The 24,205-nt window shown below is 38.5% G+C and overlaps 4 protein-coding genes across 5 annotated transcripts in view; all 4 read left to right on the plus strand.

The window, feature by feature from the left end:
- slc27a4 (solute carrier family 27 member 4) overlaps nucleotides 1-6,795 on the plus strand; it is a 19,007-nt gene extending 12,212 nt beyond the window's left edge. For both annotated transcript variants that reach the window (XM_031758857.2, XM_039614821.1), the window contains exons 10-14: nucleotides 20-146; nucleotides 568-705; nucleotides 800-964; nucleotides 1,986-2,132; nucleotides 2,616-6,795. In XM_031758857.2, the coding sequence (XP_031614717.1) occupies nucleotides 20-146; nucleotides 568-705; nucleotides 800-964; nucleotides 1,986-2,132; nucleotides 2,616-2,773 (735 nt within the window). In that variant the 3' untranslated portion in view covers nucleotides 2,774-6,795. The remainder of the gene's footprint in view (nucleotides 1-19; nucleotides 147-567; nucleotides 706-799; nucleotides 965-1,985; nucleotides 2,133-2,615) is intronic.
- Nucleotides 6,796-7,996: 1,201 nt separating this feature from the next.
- On the plus strand, nucleotides 7,997-11,815 carry ptgdsa (prostaglandin D2 synthase a). The gene is made up of 7 exons (XM_031758834.2): nucleotides 7,997-8,176; nucleotides 9,211-9,350; nucleotides 9,757-9,833; nucleotides 10,780-10,890; nucleotides 10,982-11,083; nucleotides 11,194-11,225; nucleotides 11,365-11,815. Exons 1-6 carry the CDS (start codon nucleotides 8,090-8,092, stop codon nucleotides 11,223-11,225), a joined length of 549 nt encoding a protein of 182 aa, XP_031614694.1. The 5' UTR covers nucleotides 7,997-8,089; the 3' UTR covers nucleotides 11,365-11,815.
- Nucleotides 11,816-12,365: 550 nt separating this feature from the next.
- On the plus strand, nucleotides 12,366-15,853 carry LOC116335210 (protein AMBP-like). The gene is made up of 7 exons (XM_031758836.2): nucleotides 12,366-12,710; nucleotides 13,325-13,470; nucleotides 13,559-13,635; nucleotides 13,759-13,878; nucleotides 14,370-14,471; nucleotides 15,035-15,078; nucleotides 15,192-15,853. The coding sequence occupies exons 1-7, from the start codon at nucleotides 12,588-12,590 to the stop codon at nucleotides 15,216-15,218; spliced, it is 639 nt and encodes a 212-aa protein (XP_031614696.1). The 5' UTR covers nucleotides 12,366-12,587; the 3' UTR covers nucleotides 15,219-15,853.
- A 1,381-nt stretch (nucleotides 15,854-17,234) lies between these two features.
- On the plus strand, nucleotides 17,235-22,324 carry LOC116335209 (protein AMBP-like). Its single transcript, XM_031758835.2, has 10 exons — nucleotides 17,235-17,438; nucleotides 18,120-18,262; nucleotides 18,788-18,864; nucleotides 18,960-19,076; nucleotides 19,251-19,352; nucleotides 19,725-19,780; nucleotides 20,021-20,102; nucleotides 20,194-20,361; nucleotides 20,698-20,871; nucleotides 22,178-22,324. Exons 1-10 carry the CDS (start codon nucleotides 17,319-17,321, stop codon nucleotides 22,201-22,203), a joined length of 1,065 nt encoding a protein of 354 aa, XP_031614695.1. The 5' UTR covers nucleotides 17,235-17,318; the 3' UTR covers nucleotides 22,204-22,324.
- Nucleotides 22,325-24,205: the final 1,881 nt, after the last annotated feature.

Genomic DNA, 24,205 nt, shown 5'->3' on the forward strand with positions numbered 1-24,205 from the left:
CTCTTTGTCTTTGCATCAGATGGGAGCGTGCGGCTTCAACAGTCAGATTCTACCCTTCATCTACCCCATCAGACTGGTGAGGGTTGATGAAGAGACCATGGAGCTAATTAGGGGACCTGATGGTGTCTGTATTCCTTGTAAACCTGGTGGGTTTACAGTCTACTTGTACCAAACATCTCTTTTAACCCTAACAAGCTCAAAATAAGTTTACAATGTTATTTTTAAGTAGCAATAAACACCTCGTGTTGGTACACAGCTCATACATTCCCATAAAAATGGTGCATGTTTCTTTATTAACTAATGATGAACATGTGGTTTGTATTTTTAGCAGTAATACTTCGTAAGTTTCTAAACACTAAGGGTCAGCTGACTGATTGATAGTGTTAAAACAAAGCTAGAGTAGTTTACTCATCAGAAAGGCTGTGACCACTCAGAATTATAGTATGGCACTGTGTTTATAATCTGTGTGTTAAACTTTCCAGAATACATAATCTACATAAGCTGTCTTATTTAAGCTCCTTGGGGGCTCCAAAAAGACTAATGCTCCTTATCTCTTTCTCATTCAAGGTGAGCCTGGACAGCTTGTTGGCAGAATCATTCAGAATGACCCTCTACGTAGGTTTGACGGCTACGTCAGCCAAACAGCAACCAACAAGAAGATTGCTCATAGTGTATTTAAGAAGGGAGATAGTGCCTATCTGTCAGGTTGGAGCACTTAGCCACACACACACATTGAGTAGTTTACCGTATGCCATTATGACTGAATGAGCTGAATACTGAATCATTTCCTTCTCGCTAGGTGATGTGCTGATCATGGATAAGTATGGCCACATGTACTTCAAAGACCGGACAGGAGACACTTTCCGCTGGAAAGGAGAGAATGTCTCAACAACCGAGGTGGAAGGAACTCTAAGCAGACTCCTAGATATGAAGGATGTCGTTGTGTATGGAGTGGAAGTACCAGGTAATATCTTGGGATTTCTTTTTTTTTTTTTCTTTTTTTTTTAAATACTGGTCATTAACATCCTGGGCAAAACTTAAATATTGGCTAATAAGACACACTGGCTGTTTATATGATATACTTTAAGCTTCCTTTTTGGTTAAAAATAGAGTAATTTAGAAATCTTTGCTTGGAGCTACGCTTGCTGGATAAACTGACTCCGTTGTTTCCAGAATTCACAGGACCGTCTGGACTACATATTGAGGATGAATTACAGCAGAGCAGATGGTTTTGATATTGTTATTTGATATTCAAGGATGATTTTCTTTTTAATTATATGCCCAGCAAACCCAGGATAATAAACATTTTGAGTTTATTTCTTAGAATAAAACATGTTTTTTGTGCACAAGTCTCAATTCGTTAGTAAATGTGTAAATGAAATAGGCAAGTGCAGCGTATATAAATTAAGTTTACCGAGCAACACCGTGAGGTTTTTTGTTGTTGTTTTTTCAAGCAAGAACCACACTGTGCTTAGCTCTATAGTTGTCACAAATGTAATGTCTTGGCTTCCTCTTGGCCTAAAATGATTTAGAGCAATTTATGACTCCAATTTCCAGTCACTCTAATACAGTTATATTTCCCCAAAGTCAAAATGTGTTTGGTTCCTTTTGCACAGTGACAAATAACAGTGCAGTGGACAAGATATGAAGGCTATACTGGCACAGCAGTAAAAACACAAACGTATAAGCATTCTATTTTTCAAAGAGATGTTACTTTTGTGCAGGAAGACAATGCATAAAGTCAGTCAGTGGTGTCAATATAATAAAAGCTGAATGTTGACTGCCAGACGGGCCTCATCTACTGTACAAAGCTGAAGCTTCTGTGATGCTCTGGTGCTATATGAAAGGGAGAAATACAAGTGGGATACTGTGTAAACAAAGGTTCTCCACAAGGCTTTTGGTCTCATTGCACAAACATGACCTGAACTTCAGCCTCAGCTGGCGCTAGAATTCCTCCTCTGACCTGCCTGCATCTGTGTGCACAGGAGCGGAGGGAAAGGCTGGAATGGCAGCCATTGCCGATCCGTCTCACTCCACTAACCTGGAGAAGTTTGTGAAAGACATGGAGAAGGCTCTCCCTCCATATGCCAGACCTGTCTTCCTCCGCTTCCTCCCAGAGGTCAACAAGACAGGTAAAAATGACTTCAACCAAATATTGATATTTTGCATAAGAAAGGAAGCACATTTCTTTGTTTACTCTACAGAAGGCTTCAGTTGCTTTTAAAGTGCCGTCTGAGTCTTAAACTTTCTCAGCCACTTTCATAGTATTTTCAGTTAACTAGAACTTTTTTTCTGCTCCCTAGTAGTCTTCAATGGGGAAATTATATATTTGTAATCTAATTTCTACCTTACAGCAAGTTTTCAATCACTTTGAGTCCATGCAACAAATTATATTTTGCTTTGTTGACACTTTTTTTTTCAGTACTTTGAATATCTCCAGTTTTGTTCTTCAGTGTAGAATAGAGTAGGTGTATCTGAACATACATTTGATGTATTTTACAAATACAGCAGATTTCATAAGAGAAAAACTAGCATTGATGGCAGTACTTCGATTAAAGGGCATTGTTTGGCAAGCTAATCTGTCTACACATCCTCTTTCTGTGTATCTCTCCTAGGTACTTTTAAGTTTCAGAAGACGGAGTTGCGTCGGGACAGCTTTGATCCCAGCGCAGTGTCAGACAGACTGTACTTCCTGGATTCCAGCAAAGGGCGCTACGTGCAGCTGGACGAGGAGCTGTACCGCTCCATTCTGTCAGGGAAATGCAAATTGTGATGACCAGGCTGACCACTACATCAACACACACACATACTTGCGCACACATACACACACACTTTCACACACAAATACAGAAGACAGTATGTGTGACCAGATTAGAAGATTTTGTCCCCTTAGTCACAAAAGTAATACATTACAATAAAGAAGAGAATAGCCATATACAGGCCAACACACACACGTATTACCAAAACCACTTTGCTCTTTAACATCCTTAATAACAGACTGATGCACGTCACGCTCAAAAACACACAGTCCACTCTGCCCGTCGCTCCTGAATACTCCTAAGCAACTTCTCTCGCTACCTCAGCAAACAAAGAGAGAGGCACAAACCTAGAAAGCAGGTCTGCTTGGTGACTTGAAGCCACCCTTCATGACCACGCACTCCCTTGCCCCACCAACAGATCTCATACACTCCCACCTGTCAACGCTGGTCCATTAAACCACAGGTTATTGCTGGCATGAAGGAGGAACAAGAGGAGAGGAATAGGCTGCCTAGCATCCAGGATGCAAAAACTTGACACTCCAGATAAACACAGACTTAAAGGATGCTGATGAAGAACATGGATTAAGTACATTAAATGTGTGAGATAACAGAGGGACCTACTTGGACCTAAACTATCTCTCTGTTCATTGTTCTGTTAGTGAGATTGTTTTGTGACAGATTGAAGCTACTGCTGTCGACTTAACCTGCACAATTAGCCAGTAGTGACAAACCTGTGGGATAGCTACATACATCCTCTGTTTCAGGTCAAATGTATCAAAGTATTTCCTTTAACTCTCAGCTCTTTGTCTTTTCTTTTCCATTCCTGTTGTATTACAGTAAATCCAAAGGCTTTCTTTCTTTCTTTGCTTTTTAAAGACCAACATATTTGACCTGTAACAGAAGTAAAAACAAAGTCCAGTGGCTGAAGGTGTAAATAGGGCTCTAGCAATTGCAGTACAACAATTATCCACATCGGAAATGAAGAAAAACAAAGCTTTTTATTTAAATGTCTGAGATACACCAAATATATTTAAGTTGTAGTTTCTACATATTTAAGAAAATACAGACATTAATTTATTTTGGTAAAGTCTTTCTGTTGTCTTTTTTCTGCTTTGTGTGTATCCAAATCTGTGCTTCAATGGCTTGGGGAGTCCTCCTTATATCAGCTGCTAAAACACAAAGTCATGTGATCAGACTGATTCAACCCTGGACTAAATACATGGAGCTATTTCCATAAACAGGACTTGTTCACATACTGAGCATGAGTCCAGTATTGCTGTGTGGCTGTTTTGTGCAGGTTTTGTCCTGAAAGGTAGACTTTGCCTATCTTAGGGTGTGTATATTCTTTTAAATTATATAAATTTGAGTGAAGTGGCAAAAGCACCTGATCAGCGAGGAGTTCATCTGGTGCTAAAAGGGATGTTCTGCCAGTTTAGGGAACGCTGAACAATCCAAAGATTCAAAGGCGGAAGCAGGAACATTTAAACTGGAAGGAGTGCATCAACATGGAGCAGTAGAAGAAGAGAAGACAACATGCTTTGTCATCAATGTAATTGTCTGTTTGCAGTAGATGTTCTCAGAGGTTGTAGCAGCATGAATGAGCATCATCAACCACAAGCAGAGCACTGTGCCTTACTGTGAGTTCACCTCCCAGGTTCACAGGCCCTGGCCCACACGCTTCCTTTTGTTGGACTTCATCTTTCACTCTCTGTTGGCGTCCGTCTTCCATGATCTAATTTTGTGTCTCCGAATTACCCGACGTACTAGTCATGCAAATCTGGCGCGGATCACAGGAGCTCCGAATATTTTCCTGAAAATTGTCTGATAACTATTCACGGCAGCCACTGGACTGGCATCTTTATCCTGCCAGGTGCAGGAAGGGTTTGTTTTTGTCACTGGGCAGGAGTCCAATTTCCCAAGGCTGCTGTGATAGCAATTCCAATGACCAGACTATACTTTTTGTTTTTAAACTCTTCTGTTCTTTTAGTCCTAACTGTAACTTTAACTTGTCTTCTAACAGTTTTATTTGCTTTGTATTTCTTTCTTGGGTTGTCGTATAGTATGTTACCCGAGTTTCTGTTTGCTCAGCACTTTTATTTTAAGCCTTTATTGTACTTTCTGCCAACCGGCCCATTCCTTTCCCTTCATCTCTTCCCCGTTCTCCTCTTCCTCCAATCCCATCAGTTTCTCTCTGGTACTGCCACTCATTTCCTGCTTTGTCTTATTACTGATTCAGACATTTGTTCAAAACAGAAAAAGTAACTGAATACATCTCACATATTTCCTAAGTTCCTAATTGCAACTTAATGGTTTTATTTAGTTGACTTTTAAGATGGTTCAGGAGGTCTCATAACATGTTCCAAACAAATGCTCAAAACCTTTTTCAAATATCGTTTACCAAAGTGTGTTGTTTGTAGTCTGCCATTACCCTGTTTGTGTGTGTGTATGTTTTTGTTTTTCTTCTTACATTGCAACTGATCACATCCTAAGTTGCCTACAATACAGCAAGTTATCTTTTTTTTCAGCAGTTTGATTATGTTTAAACATCTTTTCTTGGTTTATACATTGCACTGACTGACGCAGTTGACTTTGATGGCTGCAGTCTGCTGACAGTGACTGTCAAAGTTGCTGTCAAGTGTGATTTCCCTGTTTTGGGGGAATAAAACAACAAAAACGAAGCGGTTCGACAGAGATTTGTTGCTGCTTCCTCCGTCTCTCTCGTTAACTTGTATTTATTCTTTAATGATGAGTGTGAAATGTTCTCATGAATGTCTGAAAAAGAAAGTAAGTGAGTGGTGATGGTGATCATGTTCAGTAAAGTCTGATTTGTATATCCAAAGGGAACTCGGTTTGGCTGTTATGATGCTTCTACCTGAGGGGTTGCATTCGTCGACCCTGACCACCAGGGGGCGTGTGATTAAACAGTCCCACAAAGAGCACTCTGAAGAGGATGTTTCCATTATTCTTAATGAGTTAAATTATTATTTTTGAAGAACTGTTAATTGAAGTTTGATTGTTTTACTGCTACATCTGTTTGCTTTTGTGTTGTTTGTGTGAAATCATAGCTTTTTTTTGTGGTTTTGGTATAAAAAAGAGGATTCATGCATTTTGAAAGACAATCGAATGGCTTTTTGTTTTTTCTCTTAGCAGGATCTGCGTTTTTGTTTTGTTTGTTTCTTTTTCTTTCAGGGAAACACTGATTTTATGTGTCTACTCAGAGCTCTTTTTTTGTGATGTCTGAGTGAATAAATATTGAGTCAGAAACTACACTATACAAACTAGGCATGGTCATGATCACGCATGATAATAATTTGTTTAAGAAGTTTAAAACTGATTCAAATCTTTCATTTAGCATGTCATTAAAATGACTCTGAGGAACCAAGTTCCCATACCATCTGAATACATTTACATTATCGTTGTACGGTTTGGATTTAACACGAGTCCCTAACACACTCACACATGGAGATTGGTGTGACCATTCAGCTTCTCTCATACTAAGAAATCAACTGAAAACTTCTAAAATGGTCAAATTTAGTGAGGAAAGCCTCAAAGGCTTCAAGCTGTCACCAGTCTTCCCTGCTCATAATGAGATCGGTCAATGTATGTCACTTAAAATACAAGTGACGAGTCACCTCTTAAGGCACAGTGAAGTTTAACTGAGTGGTGATCACGCAGCCTGGCTGTTTTATGTATAACACATCTTTTTGTGTTGCACATTTGTTGCACTTTTCTTTGTTCCTCCCTGTCGTGGTTCAAACATGTCTGCCTACATGTGTGGAAAAGGATTTGGGGTTTTTTTTGTTTTGTTTTTGTAATTCGTTATATACAATTTTATGGTCTGACTCCATAGACAGCAGCTCTGAGCAGAGTGCGTAGAGGTCTGTGAGGTGTGCTGTATGTGTGACACACTGATGTCCCCTTGTCCACTGAAGGCTCATTGTATACATCATGCATCTCAAGAAAATGAGATAAAAGCAGAGCTGAAAATGGAAAAATCATCATTATTAATAAAAAACATTTAAACTCTTCACTTGGACTCTGATTGAGATGACACTTTTTTTTGTCTTCTGATGATGCAGACTGTCAAGTTTAAACCTGAACTCTGATAGTGAGACAGGGTCCTCTTAATGGCTGTACCAAATATTGGGCTAAGCAGGTCATTTTAGATCAAGGTGTGTCCTAAAAAAGGAATGTGAAGGTAACTTTAATGAAATAAACACAAACTGATTTCAAAAAGAGATTTTAAGCAACATATGATTTAATTTTCACATGCATGTATTCATCAAAGCGCTGCAAAAACTTGTACATGTTGATATTTTCTAGAGAGGTGCGCCTTGCTTACTAAAGCTTCCCAGTGCTGATTCAAATGAATGTCTTGGTCCCCGCAGATTTTGCTGAATTTGTTTTGTTTTGTCTGTTTGTTTTTAAGATAGTTTATGACTCTGCCTCAGATTTGTACAGGAAATGTGCACTAATTTAGAACCAGGACAAATCTTTTTAGATGTGACTGTGCACCACAAACACACCTGGTGTAATGGTGTCCTACATTTAACATTTAAATCCACAACTCATACTGCCCATTTTCCATGTTCTTTTAGCTTTTGGAATTTGTTTGGTTTTTAACCTCTGCTTTTCAAAGATATATGGAAAAATTAAGGTGACACCAGTAAATCTCATAAAGTGGAAGCTCTTTGGGAGAAAGTGCTTTCTGTTCCTATTTTCTTAAGGACATCTTAAGACTGAAATTGTGCAAGCCGGCTCGTAAAGGTGTTTCAAAATCTGAGAAACTCCTCTAACAGGAAGGTATGAACGACTTTCTTGTAGGGACATGCGTGATAACTATGACTGACCCTGCTGTTGCGCAAACTTGTCCTTTTAAATGCGAATATCAGTTAAGCTGGAGGCAGCAGCCAGCACAACGGTACTCCATAGAAAAATGAACCATCAGAGCTGAGAAACAGGTTACTGGTCTCTCGTGACTTGTTTTTCCTCATGTGTCTTTCAGTGCGGGACAGGGAGTTGTGAAATCACGTCGTCTTTGCTTTTGAGGACAGCTCATGAATCTCAGCTGATTCCGGTAAACCACAAGCTGAACCTATAAAGCGTTTAAGTCCGTGGCTGTTTTCAGACTTGCACATTTCCAACACTTGGCTACTGTTCCTTGAACCTTGGCAATGATTGGCTGACAACCAGGTGGGTGGATCAGCAGGAAAAAAAAAAAAGCAAACATCACCCCAGGCTTTGCCACTCTGTACCTCTCTTTTGGCTGCACAGTTCACTTTTGGCTCAGGTCAGACACCCGCTCACCTCGCTGCTTCTCTTCTTCAGCCATGACGATGACTGTTGCCATGGTGATGCTGTGCATGATGATGGTACATGCAAATGTGAAGCCGCAGAAAGATTTTAACCTGCAGAAGGTAGGATGGAGGGTGTTTGATTTTTAAGCTTTTTTCTTTTTCTTTTTTTTTAATGTTTCAAACCATGTTTATGCGTTTTGTAAAGAATGAGGTTTCTTTAAAAGGAGAACAGCTTCTGTTCTTTGTTTGTTACATGACGCCACCTACTGTCTACTGGTGGTTTTATGTGTGCGCACAGTTTGCGAACAGTTGCTACCTTACAATAAACAAGATTAATACACAAGTAAATCGTTTGCTGGTTTGCTGGACTGTGTGAGGTTAATTTTCTTTGGCATATGTGCCACAAGAAATGTGTTTGACTGCCTATGAGGTGGGATTGTCCCACACTTACTTCTTCTTAGCAATATTATGTCTGTCCTTTATGAAGAAAGCCTTAAAAGTTTATTATTATTATTTTTTAAAGTAAAATGTTTATTTGACACAAAGTACTGCTGATTTTCATACATTTTCCCTGCCAGGATTTTTTTAAATGTAGGCTATTGTCTGTTATATAAGAGTAAAAGTTAACACTTTCCCAAAATAATTATAATCATTAACATTAAGTCGAGTAAACACCATTTTACATGAGGAAAAATGAAAGTGTACATCGAACATTTGAGACAGGTAAGGATGCCCTGCTTTACACAAGTGCTTGCAACGGGGTACACATTACAGCCTATGATAAAATAAATATGTGAGCCACACCATTTCACTTGAAGACGTGGTCTTTCATTCCGATAAACACAAGCACTGTAGTTTATTTTGAGTCAATCCCACATACCCCACCTTGCTTCCTTAAATACTTAGTGCACCAATTACCCGACTAAAAATACTCCCAACACATTATTTATGCCTGAAAATACAGAACCTCATTGTTTCAGGGAAATACTTCTTCCTCTTTCTTTAAATAATGACACTATGTACATTTAACCTTTTGGTTTATATCACCTAGTGCGTCTGTGACTGTGACAGACAGGTCACATGTAGCCTGTGCATGACTGCTCAGAAGTTCCAATAAACTGTGTCCTGTTCTTGTTTGTTTTGTGTGTGTTTAGTTTGCAGGAAAATGGTATCGCGTGGGGGTCGCCTATGACTCTCCGAGTTTCGTCCCATTCCGAAGCAAAATTAAGGCCTCCATGGGCACCATCGCGCCGCTGCCAAACGGCAATGCTAATCTCACAATGTGGGAGGCAACGTGAGTCTGTTTTTGCAGGGGTGACACATTTGGTCACTGTTGACATATGTGGACACGCAGGGACATGACGCTCACAGTCTGTGTGAGAAAAGATGGTGGCAGAGCTTTTTTAAACTCTATTTTGGGGAAAAGTCAGGACACTTTTTAAAATCTTTTTAAAATCTTTTAATTAAATTTGACTTGTTATTGTGTCCAGTAACCTTTGTAATTTACACAATATGAGCTCAGAGTCATTTAAGATAGCTGTTGAGTGGCAAACTTCCATACAAGAGGACTGTATTGTGCTTTATTGAATTAATAACAACAAAGCTATCATATGTGTGCTAGTCAAGGAAAAGAGATAAACAGAGAGAGGTAAGGAAGTGAAGTTTGTGGATAAACACTCATTTTTCTTTGCTTTTTTCAGACCCTTTGGTTGTGTGAGCAAAAAGTACCAGTATGAGAGGGCCAGTGTACCTGGACAGTTCACCTACTTCAGTGCACGTGAGTCTTTTTCTAAAGAGAAGTGACTTTTTCTATGATAGAATAAAAACTTGACTGGTGCTCACAGCATGAGTTGACATTCAGGATCAGCAACATGTCATGAGCAAAAAAACCACAGTGATCACAAGGATGAAGCTGTGCAGTCCAGGCACATGTGACAAAGTAATGACATGAGACCGAGAACAGGAAATAAGAGCAGAATACACACACTCAAATATATTTGGGGGATTTTTCTTTTTTACTTTTATTATTTTTTACAGTTACGGTTTTCATGTGACCTGTAAGTATTTTTTATTGTTTATATAGCATGCTGTCTAAATAACAAAATGTATATTATTAAATGTAATAATTTAAAATGCATAATTTTTTACGGTGGTATAATTATGATTATGTTACAATTGTATTGTAAAGAACATTTAATGTAAATGAATGTAAATTGTTCAATAATGTATAAAATTTTCATTAGAATTTTGAGAATATTTTAAGTAGGTTTAAGTTTTCATGCGACACTTAAGTATTTTTTATTATTTATATAGGTCTGCTGTCTAAATAACAAAATGTATATTATTAAATTTAATTATTTAATATTAAATCTTAATTGAATTCAGATTCATTAACATCCAGTAAGTCAATACAAAAATTACATATGTTGTAAATTAATTTTATCTTCTACCAAATGTAATTGGGGGTTTTTTACATTCATGTTTTTTTGTTTTTGTTTGTTTGTTTGTTTGTTTTTTACTTTTTTGCATTTTAAGTAACCTATACAGGCCTAATAAAAAAATCATATACATCCCATTTTGGTTTCGTACAGATAATTCTGTTTCATCCAAATTTAATGCATTGGTGCATTTATTCATTTATTTAATCTGCCTATCAATTTGCTTTCAAATCTTCAACTAGCAGAGGTGCTAACATCTCGCTTCTGTGTCACGATTTCTCCCAGGCCATAACATGGTGAAGGACATCACTGTGGTGGAAACAAATTACACTGACTACGCCATGGTCCTTAAGCACAAGGTTTTCAACAGAGAGTACACACAGGTGGCACTTTATGGTGAGACACGCTCACAGATGCGTCTGAACATGCAGGCCACTGCAATTCTGTCTTCTATACACTACATGTGTGTTTCTGTACTTGTCTGCAGCTCGCACTCTGAGCGTCAGGCCTGAGGTCGTACAGAAGTTTAAAACCTTTGCCTTGTCTCGCGGTTTACCAAGAGAGTCTATTGTGATTCCACCTCCAGCAGGTGAAGCAAGGGGAAACACACCTCCATTTATACACATAGCATATACACATCTGCGTGCATGTTGAAGAAAAATTGTCATAATTTTTGTCTGTATGTTTTCTGGTGAACAGAAAATTGCCCGCCATCAGGACCTGGACGTTAGGTAAGGCAATTTCTTTTTTTTTTCTTTTACTTTTTTTAAAGAAAAAAAAATATAAAAACCACAGGCAGTTATTTTAAATCTGCGTGTGCGAATGATTTCTGTCCAGCTAGAATAAAATCATTTCTGTTCCCCCTTCTAGGTTCCCTGCTGTGCCTGAGATGAGGGTGGCATCATGTGTTCTTCGTGCTGTTCCAGCTCTGTGTCTCTGTCCAGTTTCTGACAGCATTTATGTATTATAAACTATTATTAAAAAAAAAAAAAAAACTTCAGCAAACATGATGCTGACTGCAAATGGCACAAGCAGCAGATATTGCTGATTACATTTATCCTACAGATCAACCTTGATTATGTAGTGTTTTCCATTATTTTCAAAGTTCACATAGTTAAATAAACATTGACCTCCAGACTTTTATTAATTTAATTTGAGGTGGTTTTTTTGTAAAATTATGGTTACATGTAAAATATGTTAGTATGTAATTCTGTGTTTTACTGTGATCTATATGTTCATCGCCTGACAGTTACCTCTACCAGCTATAATATTGGCGATATAGTCATCAATATATCAATAAATATATTTCTGATCAGCTGCATTTTCCTTGAAATAAGAAATTTTACCTGCATATGCACAAACACTTTCTCTTGCATAAAGTATTGCTGCATATGTTCACACTGAAAAGACAAATGTAGATAAAAGTTGGCTGCTTCATCGACTGCCCCCTGAGCCATATCAGCTGTGCTCTTTCACACTGTTGACATAATTAAATAAATATTCAGCCTGGACATAATAAATAAATCTCTGAGTAGATTATCTACAGTTTCTACTGCATTTGTGGCACAAAACAAGTGGTCTAAAGGTCACTGAAAGGAAGTTTTTTTCCCCTCAGTGAACACCAGGTGGCACATACACACCAGTATGTGACATACAGTTTATGATGCAGATATCATGATACCATGAGAAATGAGTTTAAATGAGCTGTGTGTTGAAGGGACACTTCTGTCTGTGGTAACATCAAAAAGTCTCTGTGGCTGATACTAATGCTACATTTCCCCACAATCTGTTAATTGCTAACGTGTATTGATCAGTTGTTTGTTTTAGCATCAAACTCTGAAGTCCAGCAATTCATATCTGATTATTTGGACCAAAGGACACACAGTGACATGCACACACCTCTGTGCACAGACACACTGATCGTCAGAACTTTGCTCTTTAAGTTGTGTCTGTTCTTGCTTTTCTTGGTCGTGTCTTGAGAGGGGATTCACAAAAGCCACATACGCAGGGTGTCCGTTTGACCCAGAAAGGCAGCAGACAAAAGTTTCTGGGAGGTGACAGAAAGAGACAGGTTGGACAGGCAGGCTAACAAAATGCAGGGAGCAGTCAGGCCTGTGTCTGTACTGGTCATGGGGTGGGCCCTCGTGACCTTCCAGGTATCTCCTGTGGAGCCACAAAATCTTACCCTGACCCAGGAGAACTTTGATTTGGAGCAGGTGAGTGGATAAAATACTAAAAAATGAAATTTCTTTAGTTATTTCCCACCCCACCCAACAGCGAAGTTTATCACTTCTTTTCATTCAATAATATCTGAGGTTGTTTTTATTGCTGCACGTCAATCCACATGTTTTAATGTACAGTAATTATGAGTCTTGTCACACCACGCCTTGACTTCAGCAATCTTGGCATGAATTCCTGACAAACATCAGCTTATCCAGAAGTCAGCTAAACATGTCACACCCCTGCTGATTCATCCACAGTACACTGGCTCCCTGTACTGCCATGAATTCACCCTAAAAACATGACTATTAACATTCGAAGTTCTTCACAGGCTCTGCCCTGCATATTTCACTGATCTCCTCCAAACCTAAACTTCCTTCTGCTCCCTGCCGTGTTCATCAGCAGGACTACTTTTCATTAACCTTAGAACTCTGGGTGCCAGATCCTTCTCTTATGCAATACCTAAACTTTACTCCCTCACATCTGCACACTCCTTGACAGAATTCAAAACTGCACTTATGACATTTTTAAGCTGTTCTGTTTTGTTTTGACTGGTCCATTTTATAATATTAGTATCTTTCTGTTTTATGTTATGACGTGTTCCTCGCAGTTTATGGGAAAGTGGTATGAGGTGGCAGTGGTGTCTACCTGCCCTCATTATATGCAGCGTAAGAGGGGAAACCCTGTCATTGTTGCGCTTGAGCTGAAACATGTTGCATCTGAGGAGAACTTCACCATGACAGCCACCACTTTCAGGTCAGATTCACCCGCATGCTGTTTCTCATGCAGTGGGTGAGTATGCTACACTCAGTATAACCTTTCATGTGTTTGTGTCTGCATATAGGAACAGCTTGTGTACGGAGACTTCAACAGATTACAGTTTGACGGACACTCCAGGGCGATTCTTCTACCACACTGCAAGTATGTTTTCCTGCGTTCCTGCATATATAGTACATCCTTTCTGTGACATGTGTACAATAAAAACATTCTCATAATGCTAAAATAATACTCAGAAAGCCTGATGCATTAACACTTTTTCTCCAGGGCTCGGGGCCGATGTTGATGCCTTTGTGGTTCATACCAACTATGATGAATATGCTGTGATGCTTCTGCTGAGCACAGAGAAACCATCAGGAAATAAAACCACCATAGCCAAACTTTACAGTGCGTGACCACTGTTGGATCATCAGCCATTTTACCTTTGATTTATCAAGTTATCTGGGTTGTTTTTTAGCAGCGCATTTCTTTGTGTCCAACTTAAAACAAGGGTCAGGTACTTTAATTTATCAATCATTATTAATTATGAGTAAGCTAATAATAGACTTCATATTCCCAACACCTATTCTAGCGTACTTAAAGCAGGTAAAACTTGCAAAGCTTCTGAGGCTATTGTATAAAATCTAATTGTCTCTATATATCTGACTGTAATCTTGTTCAAATCATGAGATCTCACATTTAGCCTTTTAATTTGGAGCTATTTAATGCTTTTCAATATAAAATTATAAAAACCTAGAAATTTGTTGTTCTCACAGAGATTTGATGAACTTTAAATCTGCTGATTCTAACACTTCCTTTCTGTTTCATTCCAGTATTTAACAGAGTATGAACAGTCAGTGTTATAATCAAAAACACTAAAGAAAATCTGTCCTCTTCAGGTCGGACTGTGGAAGCAGGGCCCGCTGTGCTGGATCACTTTAAAACACTGGTCAGAGAGCATGGAATGAGAGACGATGCTGTCATCATGAATCAGGACAAAGGTGCACACATTCCCTGAGAACTACTGATGATATGTCTTATACTCGTCATCTCCATCTTTAACATTCTTTGCTCAGTATATTCACTATCCTCTGCACATGTCATCTTTACACGCTGTTCAACCTGAGCTAACCCTCTGATTTTTAATCTAGCCTCCCCAGTCACTCTCCAAGAAAACTTTAGCGATCAGCATCTCTTCGATCTCATTCTGATGGTTTACTATCATTACAGCAGTTAGCACTTGGGCTTGACCTTCTTAACTTGGTGTGATATTGCAAGTGATGGGTAATGTCTTTGTATTTTGCCAGTTTTACAGCCCTCTTTGTGCAGAAATGGCGCAGTCCTCCTCTGCAGTTTTCAGATTTTGCAAAGCCATCAGATTCACCTGCTGGGACAGCCATGTTTGACACCCTTATTGTTATTGATTTTTCCCTCCTGTTATTGAATATTATCTTCATGGTTGTGTTTTTTAAGACACTGTGTGTTTGTGTTTTGCATGTTTAGTGTTTTCTATTATTAACTGCATTTTAGAAAGTCATCAACTCTAATCCTTCTGCCTTTACAGGTGAGTGTGTTCCAGGTGAAAAGATGACAGAGACACCTACTCAGGTGCATGCTTCACACTAACACACTAACATAACACTGTAAAACCCAAGATTTATAACTATGTTAAAGTGATGAGTCTTTAATGCATTTTAATACCTTGTATCTCATTATTTCAGGTTTTTGTTCCAAAAAGGGTTAAATAGAAACATGGTTCCACGTGGGACACATCCCCAAGAAGAGTTCACTGTTACCATCTGACCCTATCCTTACCATCCTCCTCTGTCAGATAAATCCTCTGCATGTCCTCCTTCACTACATCCATGAATCTCCTCTTTCCCTCCTGCCTGGCAGCTACATGTTCAACATCCTTTGCCAAGTACATCCACTATACTTTCTTTGCTTATATGTAAACCGTCTCAGCCTTACTGCTCTAACTTTATTTCTGAACTGCTCTACTTGAGCTGTCCCTCTGTGGTACACGTTTCTAATCCTGTCTATTTTGGTCAATCCCAATAAAAACCTGAGCATCTTCAGCTCTACCACCTTGAGCTTGAGCTCAACCTCGAGGTGGCAGACCTCGAGGTCTTTTTGTCAGTGCCACTGTCTCCAAACCAAACATCATACCGGGTCTCACTACCAGCGTTTAAACCTTCCTTTTACTCTTGCTGCTATCCATCTGTCACAAATCACCCACTCGACTTTGCCTCCACTCTGTTCTTCCCCTCTCTTGTTAACTGTTGATATAAATAAAAATATATAAATGTAAATGCAATAAGGATGTTGTGTTTCTGTCCAATTTGAGCATTTTAATAAATATGTATTTACTACAGGATCAAGTGTAAAACCTGAAGGATATCATCATCACAAGAAAACCAGGCAATCATGTCACAATCACATTCACTAAGTATGTTTATTTAGACTGTTTTGATAGTGCCAGGCTCCCACAGTGAATACTACACCACAATGGTCTACCTTTATACATGAAATACTTTCCATGTCAATATGAAATTCTGATGTGTATAAGCACTTTGCAAATCTAAAGTTTATCTTAATTAATTTGGATTTTCAGAGTACATAAAGGAATTTCAAGTTGTTATATCATACTGCAAAGATTTAATATACAGCTGGTACATGGTCCAAAATTCAAATTGTTTTTTAATGTGTGAAACAAGTTTAAATACAAAGAAAGGACTTTAACTTTTAAGCCCCCCTTAAAGCTTCACCACCTGCTATATATGGCATGGTGTGCTAATAGTTTCTACAATTATTTATCATATGCATTTGGATGTGCAAGTTTAAGAGATGTGACTAATATTTATTTAAAGATAATATTCTATTGTCAATACTATTCCAAATAAAGCGACCATGCTATTTGAGAAAAAAAGCACCAAACATATGGCAAGTGTAATAAAATATCTCATGTACAAATGTTTCCTGTATGTTTCACTGCCCCAAGGATTCATTTTCAAAATGGGCTGCACCGCTCCCCAACGGGACATGGAGGCAGAGAACTGAAACAGAATCATGCATGCATGTGGATACCTTGTAAATTTACTCCAACATCATGGTTTCACATTATAAAGTTACAGTTTAGTAACTTTATAATGTTACAATTTACACATGTCTGGAATCATACATCAGTCCAATCCAAGCCCTCAGAAATGTGATTCTGAAATGGGATCAGATATGTGATTCCATAACCTACTATCCAGTCATATCTGGTCCTCTTTGCTCTCTAACCTGTCTGTGAATAATAATATAACATTTTTCAGGTTCCAGTGTGATCGTGGGGTCCTGGTCTGTACATCCACTGGTACAAAGTGCAAGCTTGAGCTACCAATAGTTATTTAGGTATTACAAGGTGGAGCTGTAGCCGGCAACTTACTCGCCAAGATACGTAACTTTTTGTATATGCCCCCAAAGCATTATGGGCTCTGTAGTTCAGAAAAGATACCTTCTCTAACTTATACACATTAGGATGAACTAGTATGCTATTGTTACTCATTAGTCCCTCAAATCATGAAAAGTATTGATTTGTTTGCATTACTGTGGTCAGGTGAGATGAGACAAAATACAAGGTGAGATACACAAAATCAGAACTTTGCTCTTTTACTTGTTTGTTTTTACTCAGCTGTGGGGGTGGGGGGTGGGGGGGGGGGGGTGAGTACACGAGGGGGGCACGGCAAACATAGCCCATAACAGTTCAATGCACTGTCTCCTATTCAAGAGGTGAGAGGGGGCTGTTTTGATGGTTCATACTTAGGGGACATTGTTACCAACGCGTGGAGAGACAGGCTGGCGAGATGCAGAAAGCAGCGACTGTGGTTACTCTGCTGGTCCTGGGATGGACCTGGAGCCTCGAGGGGCTCCCTGTACTCACAGACCCGCTTTACCCCACACAGGAAAACTTTGATTTAACCCAGGTAAGTGCTCGAGTTCTGCACTCTTGTTAATATTCTATAATACTGTGAATATTGCATAATTCTGAGAAGTGCTAAATGCAAAAAGTTAAAAGCAGGAGATGCTGGTATGCCCTTTTCCTGTATATTTAAATTTCTAACATTTTATTTCTTTTACTGTTTACTGAACATTTCTTTAAGCCTTAATCTTAAGCAGAGGAAACCTAAAAATACAAGGATAATATGCTGAGGGCTTTTATAATGGAAAATAGAGCTGTTAGTTGCACAGGGCAAAGGTCCGGTATGAGTCCATTGAGTGCACATAGATAACTATGACAGAGCAAGCCTAAGGTAATATTTATCTTTATTTCTCATTGCAAAACATCCTTTATGATCCAGTCAAATGATTGCTTCAAATCACTTGTATTCTCAGGACTAAGAAGGTCCAAAGTAAACGCTTCCTTTAGATGTAGACCACAAGGACCTCTCCAAACTTGTATTTTTAAAACAAATTCAAAGTTTAAAATAGTTTAGTTAAAGTTGACTTTTTGCTTTAAATCCAGCGTTAAAACAACATCTAACTATATTGTTTTTAATAATCTATATTTGTAACATCTTTATTTTTATACCAGATGTTTAGTTAAACAGTCTGTAAGTTTTATATCAATTTGTGAAAATCTTCCTTTTGTTAACTTCTCCTGACAGTATTTGGGAACATGGCACGATATTGCCATTGCATCCACATGTCCCTATATGCAACGTTACAAGTCAGGTGCAGCCATCGGAAAACTGGTACTTCAGAGAGGTGATAATGAAGGCAAACTCAAGGTGACTCGAACTTCACTGAGGTTAGTAAAAAATGCATGGCTGTGTGGACACAAACAGTAATGTACAGCAAGCATGTATTTCTGACAGCTGAACACACTGTCCACTATTGTGTTCCCTTTAAGCTGGGTGGGTTTTTACAAAAAATTGTTTTTTGTTGTTTGTTTTTGCTAATTTACTCATTTGAAACATTTTACCAGACATATTGAGGGAAACTGGATTAATCAAAATTTAAGAGAAATCTGGCACAAAAAAAACATAATATTTAATTTTGTTGGATGAATTTTATTTATGAAAGCTACCAAATTCTGAGAATCTGCTGTAAAAGAAGCTACCAAGCTGTAAAATACCAGTAGCAGCTGTAACATTAATGCGATCTGCTCGGTATCGGTAAATACAATTAAACATGTTTCCTCAAATGAATCTCTCTACACATTAACTGCTTTTAAACTGTGTGTGTGTGTGTGTGTGTGTGTGTGTGTGTGTGTGTGTGTGTGTGTGTGTGTGTGTGTGTGTGTGTGTGTGTGTGTGTGTGTGTGTGTTTGAAGACGAGGAACATGCATGGAGAGGATCGCGGATTATGAGCTGACCACCACACCAGGACGATTCTTCTATCATGTTGCAAGTATGTCTTTAATCTGTTTAAATAATGCTGCTCATGAGCTTTTGTACAGCGGATTTTTCGATATTATGACTCTCCCTGTACTCTCCTTCTCACAGAGTGGGGGGCAGACGTGGATGCATACGTGGTTCACTCAAATTACAATGAGTACGCCATAGTAATAATGAGCAAGCAGAAGTTATCAGGCAATAAGACCACCTCAGTTAAGCTTTACAGTGAGTAAACACTTCCTAAAAATGTAAACCAAAATGGATTCATTTGACAGTCCTTCACTATACACTTGATTGTTGTTATAGTGATAATCAGGCGAAGTAAAGAACACCCTCCTATCCTGAAGTCTTCCTGCCATTTTAAGGTTTTTATTTTCCAAATGATTGTGTCTTCTTCAGGTCGAACTATGACTGTGAGAAACACTGTCCTGGATGACTTTAAAAGACTGGTTAAAGACCAGGGAATGAGTGACGCCAATATTATCATTAAACAGGACAAAGGTACAGCCCACACACACAGGCACACACATAGACAGATTATCACACACACTAACACTCTTCTAAAATGGAGTGATAAGTGTACAGTCCTCCTCCGAGATCAGTACTCTAGTTTTTACATTTTAAAGAAATCAGCCCAGATCTACACTCTTCATGGGCTCCTTCCTTGCGTATGCTCTACCTCTTTACGTAAGACGTGAAATTCCAGGCTCGCTCTCACACACACACACACACACACACACACACACACACTAAAATAAAAAACAAAAACACATTAAACTGAAGAATTGAACTGTTATTCACAACATTTAAAACGACATTTTAGGCTATAGATGAAGTAAATGAACAAATTACATTATTTCACTTGATCTGCAGGTGACTGTGTTCCCGGAGAGGAGGTGGCAACAGCCACAACTCACTCTAAGCCTCAGGTATTTAACACTGAATATTTTATGCATATGCTCCTTTAAAATGCATAAAAGAACATCTGTTGTCCTTTGTACTCAGGAGTTTGAGTTTTATGGTAGAATTTGTCATAAATGAATTACAAGGCCATCATACAATCCATGTGAGAGAGTACATTATAGGAGATCATTTTATCTAGTATAACGTAGATTATTTGTGGTTGAGTCATCTTTGTATCTCTGAGCCTGTGTGTCTGCATTAAACAGCGCGTGAGGAGAAATGCGGTGCCTTCTTTGGCTCCAGATGTGGAGGGCTCTGGTGATGATACAGCTATGTTCAATGGGACTGGTAGGATATCAGCTTATGCAAATGATCAAGTTCTGATTCTCATGTTGTATATTTTCTTATGCATATGAATATTCCCTCGCTGTTCCCACAGAGGCCTGTAAAGCAGCACCAGACACAGGACCATGTTTCGGGCTCCACCAGCGTTACTACTACAACTCCTCTTCAATGAACTGCGAGCTCTTCAAGTATGGAGGATGTTTGGGCAATCAGAACAACTTTGAAAGTGAAAGGGACTGTTTGCAGAGTTGCCGCACCGAAGGTAAGAAAAAACGAACACAAACACGAACACACATTTGCAAATGTGCATGGATATCTGTGCAACAGACGTGCAAATTCAGGCTTTTTGGAGGCTTGTTCCAACATTTAATAACGGATTCAACTGGGGTTTCCAAATCACATGTAAACAGAAGAACACTCTCATTTTCTATGAGAAGCTGCTGTACTTGTTTTCAACGAGGCTCCTTATAACAGCCACAGAGAAAGAGACTGCAACTGCTTTACAAAGTGCAATTCATGTTCTACTTGAGACTCTTGTGGCACACCACGAATGAATATTGCCTATAGTACATTGCGTGTATCTCTTTTGTGATTTCAGCTGTGTGCCGTCTACCTATGGATGCTCAGCCCTGCACAGGGAAGCCTCCCATCTGGGCTTTTGACTCCACCGCTGGCCTGTGTGTGGCCTATAAACAGGGCTTCTGCCAGGCCAACAGCAACAAGTTCTACAGCAAGGCAGAGTGTGAGGAGTACTGCGGGGTGATGAAAGATGGTGAGAAAATAAAACAAGTATAACGGAGCAGAACTGTGGCAGGATGCAAATAAAAATAAAGACACATTTATCTCAAAGAAATCCCACAGATTCAGAGTCCATGGCTAAGACACTTAAAAAAGAAATCTCCCAGCCTTGTTTTTTCTTCATATGTAAACACAAAACCTAATTTTCAAACAACATTTAAAAAAAAAAAAAACCCTCTAACCCTTATGGCTAAACCACATCATCACATCAAAACAGTTTTAACCAGTGATCATACACACACACACACACAGTCGGAAAAAAAAAAAACATTACTGAGAGTTCATTATGCTACTACATCAAAAAAAAAAGAAAAGAAAAAGAAAAACAACAATGTTAAAAACACGTAGCTCCGGTCGTCTTGCATCTCAGGATTTACTCATGGAAGTGGCTTCTTTCACATGTTTCTCATGCGGTGTAATTATAATGATTAAATGGGAACATTATGTTGTATGAGAAAAAATGCGAAAGGGGCCACTTTAATGGGTGTTTGTGCTGGGAAACATAAACATTTATTGCAGAAAGGGGCATTTTTCATGCTGGTTGCCATTTCATGAGCAAGAACACAGTCTGTCACAGCTGCTCAAATGTCATTTGGAATTACTGTTGTTAGGCATGAGCTTACTCCTCCTCCTCCTCTTAAACAGCCCTTCTCTATCTCTCTCTGATTGTTTGTTGATATTGAGCTTCAACTCAACCAATGCCGTTCTGTGAAGACTGACTGATTGACTAATGTTACTTACATGACATCATTAGCAAGAAGTGTGAAGAGTTTTGATTTGTTGTTGTTGCGTTAAATATATATTTCTTTAAAGATATTTTTATGGAGGGACAAATTACAATCGTGTGAGTAAGGTTTTTCAAAGGACTCTGTGCAGACCTGTGAAAAAACTAATTACACCCTTACTGCTTCCAAAGGGATTAAAATGGTAAGTAGCTACTAATCAGTTGCAGTTGATCAGCATCGCGTTAATCATCAGCAAGTATGAGCACCTTTTAAAAAACTGAGATTTCACAAAGGTTTCTAGAAAAATATGCTCTTAGGTCATTTGTTCAACAAGTAATAGCCCAAATTGGGTCAAGCAACAGAGCAGTGATCCCAGTTTACTAACCTATAAAGGAAAAGACTACTGCTCACTGTAAAAACTGCTGATGCATGATAAATACAAGTAAAAGTTACAGCTCAGTTTGAATCAATTCCTGTAAATGCATCAAGTTTCCCATACATGCTGGTCCAAACAGAAGCATTTAATGTATTTCTGCTTTTTTTTTTTTTTAACAGATGAAGGGCTCCTCAAGGCAAACTGACTGAGATGAGGAACCACTGCTGCTCAGTCAACATAAAGGGATACGACACAAACCACCACAGTAACAAAATATGGCTTTGTCTCAGCGGTGTTGTCACCAATTAAAAAAAAAGTCAATACTATGTTTTTCAGTTGCTTCTTGTTTGTTACTGTTACTTCGTCTTGCATTTACCAGTTATAACACATTATAAGCAACATCTGTGTTTTCTGTATGGTTTTGAATTTTTGCTTGGATCAAAAATTTTATAGCACTTAAGAGTTTAGACTGAATCAGCTTCCCTGACTCAATGTGTGGTGGCACAGAACATAAAAAGTCATCTGAAAAATGAACAGACCAGGTAGATGAATATCATTATAAACAATCTTGTTTGCTAAAATATACGCCTTTGTGGTATTTCCTACTCAAAAAAAATATCATGTGAAATGTTACCAGCAGAGGTCCCCATCATTTAAGGTTTAGAGCCAAACGCTCATGTTCCCCTCCCTCCTTCCGGATGTTGCAGTCTTTCTGCTTCACTGAACAAATACTGTGTACAGTCTTTAATGTGTTTTGCGGTGAACATCATAGAAAGAGCACCAACATGCAACCATACACACTTGAATTACATACACTGACGATAACAGCTGAAAAAATATACTTCTCCTTGGTGACAGTATCAAAAATGACACAGTATGCATGTTTATGGTATACTTTCAGGTGCTCGGGGACTCTATCAACAAATCTAAATAAGAAAGGTTTCCTAATATTATAAGTAAATAAACTGTTTGAGACATGTAAGGGTGAAAATACTATTAGGATCACCATACAACAATCATCAATAAATTCTTCTGTTATTTATTGCATGGATCTCAAACTATCCTGGCCATAAATTATATTGTATGATCCTACAATGTTAATCCCATAATGTGCTAATAATTATAGCCATGGCCGTGTTGGTTTATATGAATGTGATATTTTCATGTCACATAGATGTTTTGCATACTTACGGTAATAAAAGGATCTCTTCTTAGACCTTGATAAGAATAGTGTATTAGCACTTCATGATATAGCCCCAGACCTAAGTGGCTATTTCCTGGCATTTATCATGTAATTGTTTCAGTCTAATTTTTATCAACATAAAATTTTCATTCCATTGTAATTACACATTATTATCCAGGCTCTGTTATAGAGAATCCTAACCTCCACTTCTTTATTATCAGGGGTGCAAACTGTATTACAGAGTATCCCAACATACTTCTTGCATTGTAATTACGCATTATTATCAGGGTGTATGCCATCTTGAATAACTCTGATAACACACTTTACAGCATCTTGATGGAACAAAAAACATCAGTACTGGGAGACTCCTCTCTCACCATTGTAAAACAGAGAAATCATTCGCACTCACAGCCAGCAGACGAGCTATGTCAAACATATGAATTTCCCTTTGGGATCAGCAAAGTTATTCTTATTCTTAAGCTGTATTATAGAGTATTTTAACCTCTAATGCTTTTCATTGTTATTACACTGTATTTTGAGATAGCCTATAGTGGGCTTTGATTAATGTACTAGGTGGAGTTAAAGGGGAGAAGGTTTGGTGTGCTCTCTCATTCAAAAGGATGAGGACAAAATAATCCAGACAAAAAAGACATGAAGAAAAGCCAGGAGGGGGGAATATTTCTCTGTTGGTGTTTCACAGATATTTCACACACAATCTCAATTAGATTCACACAGATTTGAATACATTTCGCAGAAAATGATGAGTCATTCACTGCTGCAGAAATATCACGTAATATCTCGACTAATCCTAGGCTATTTGCCTTCTTTTAATTTTCACTCTTGCAAAGGAGCCAGGCTTCCTGCTCTCAGTTCCCAGAGTTCCCGGCTGCTGGCAGTAGAATGCTGGGAATATCCGGAGAGGAAGGGGAAGTGACATCACAGAATTGACCTTCCGTACCAAGCCAGATCACCTGGTGTTCCCTGGACCAGAGTTACCAAATAAGCACAAACATAAATAAGCCTG

This window comes from Oreochromis aureus, linkage group 7, assembly GCF_013358895.1.
Source record: "Oreochromis aureus strain Israel breed Guangdong linkage group 7, ZZ_aureus, whole genome shotgun sequence".
NCBI lineage: Eukaryota > Metazoa > Chordata > Actinopteri > Cichliformes > Cichlidae > Oreochromis > Oreochromis aureus.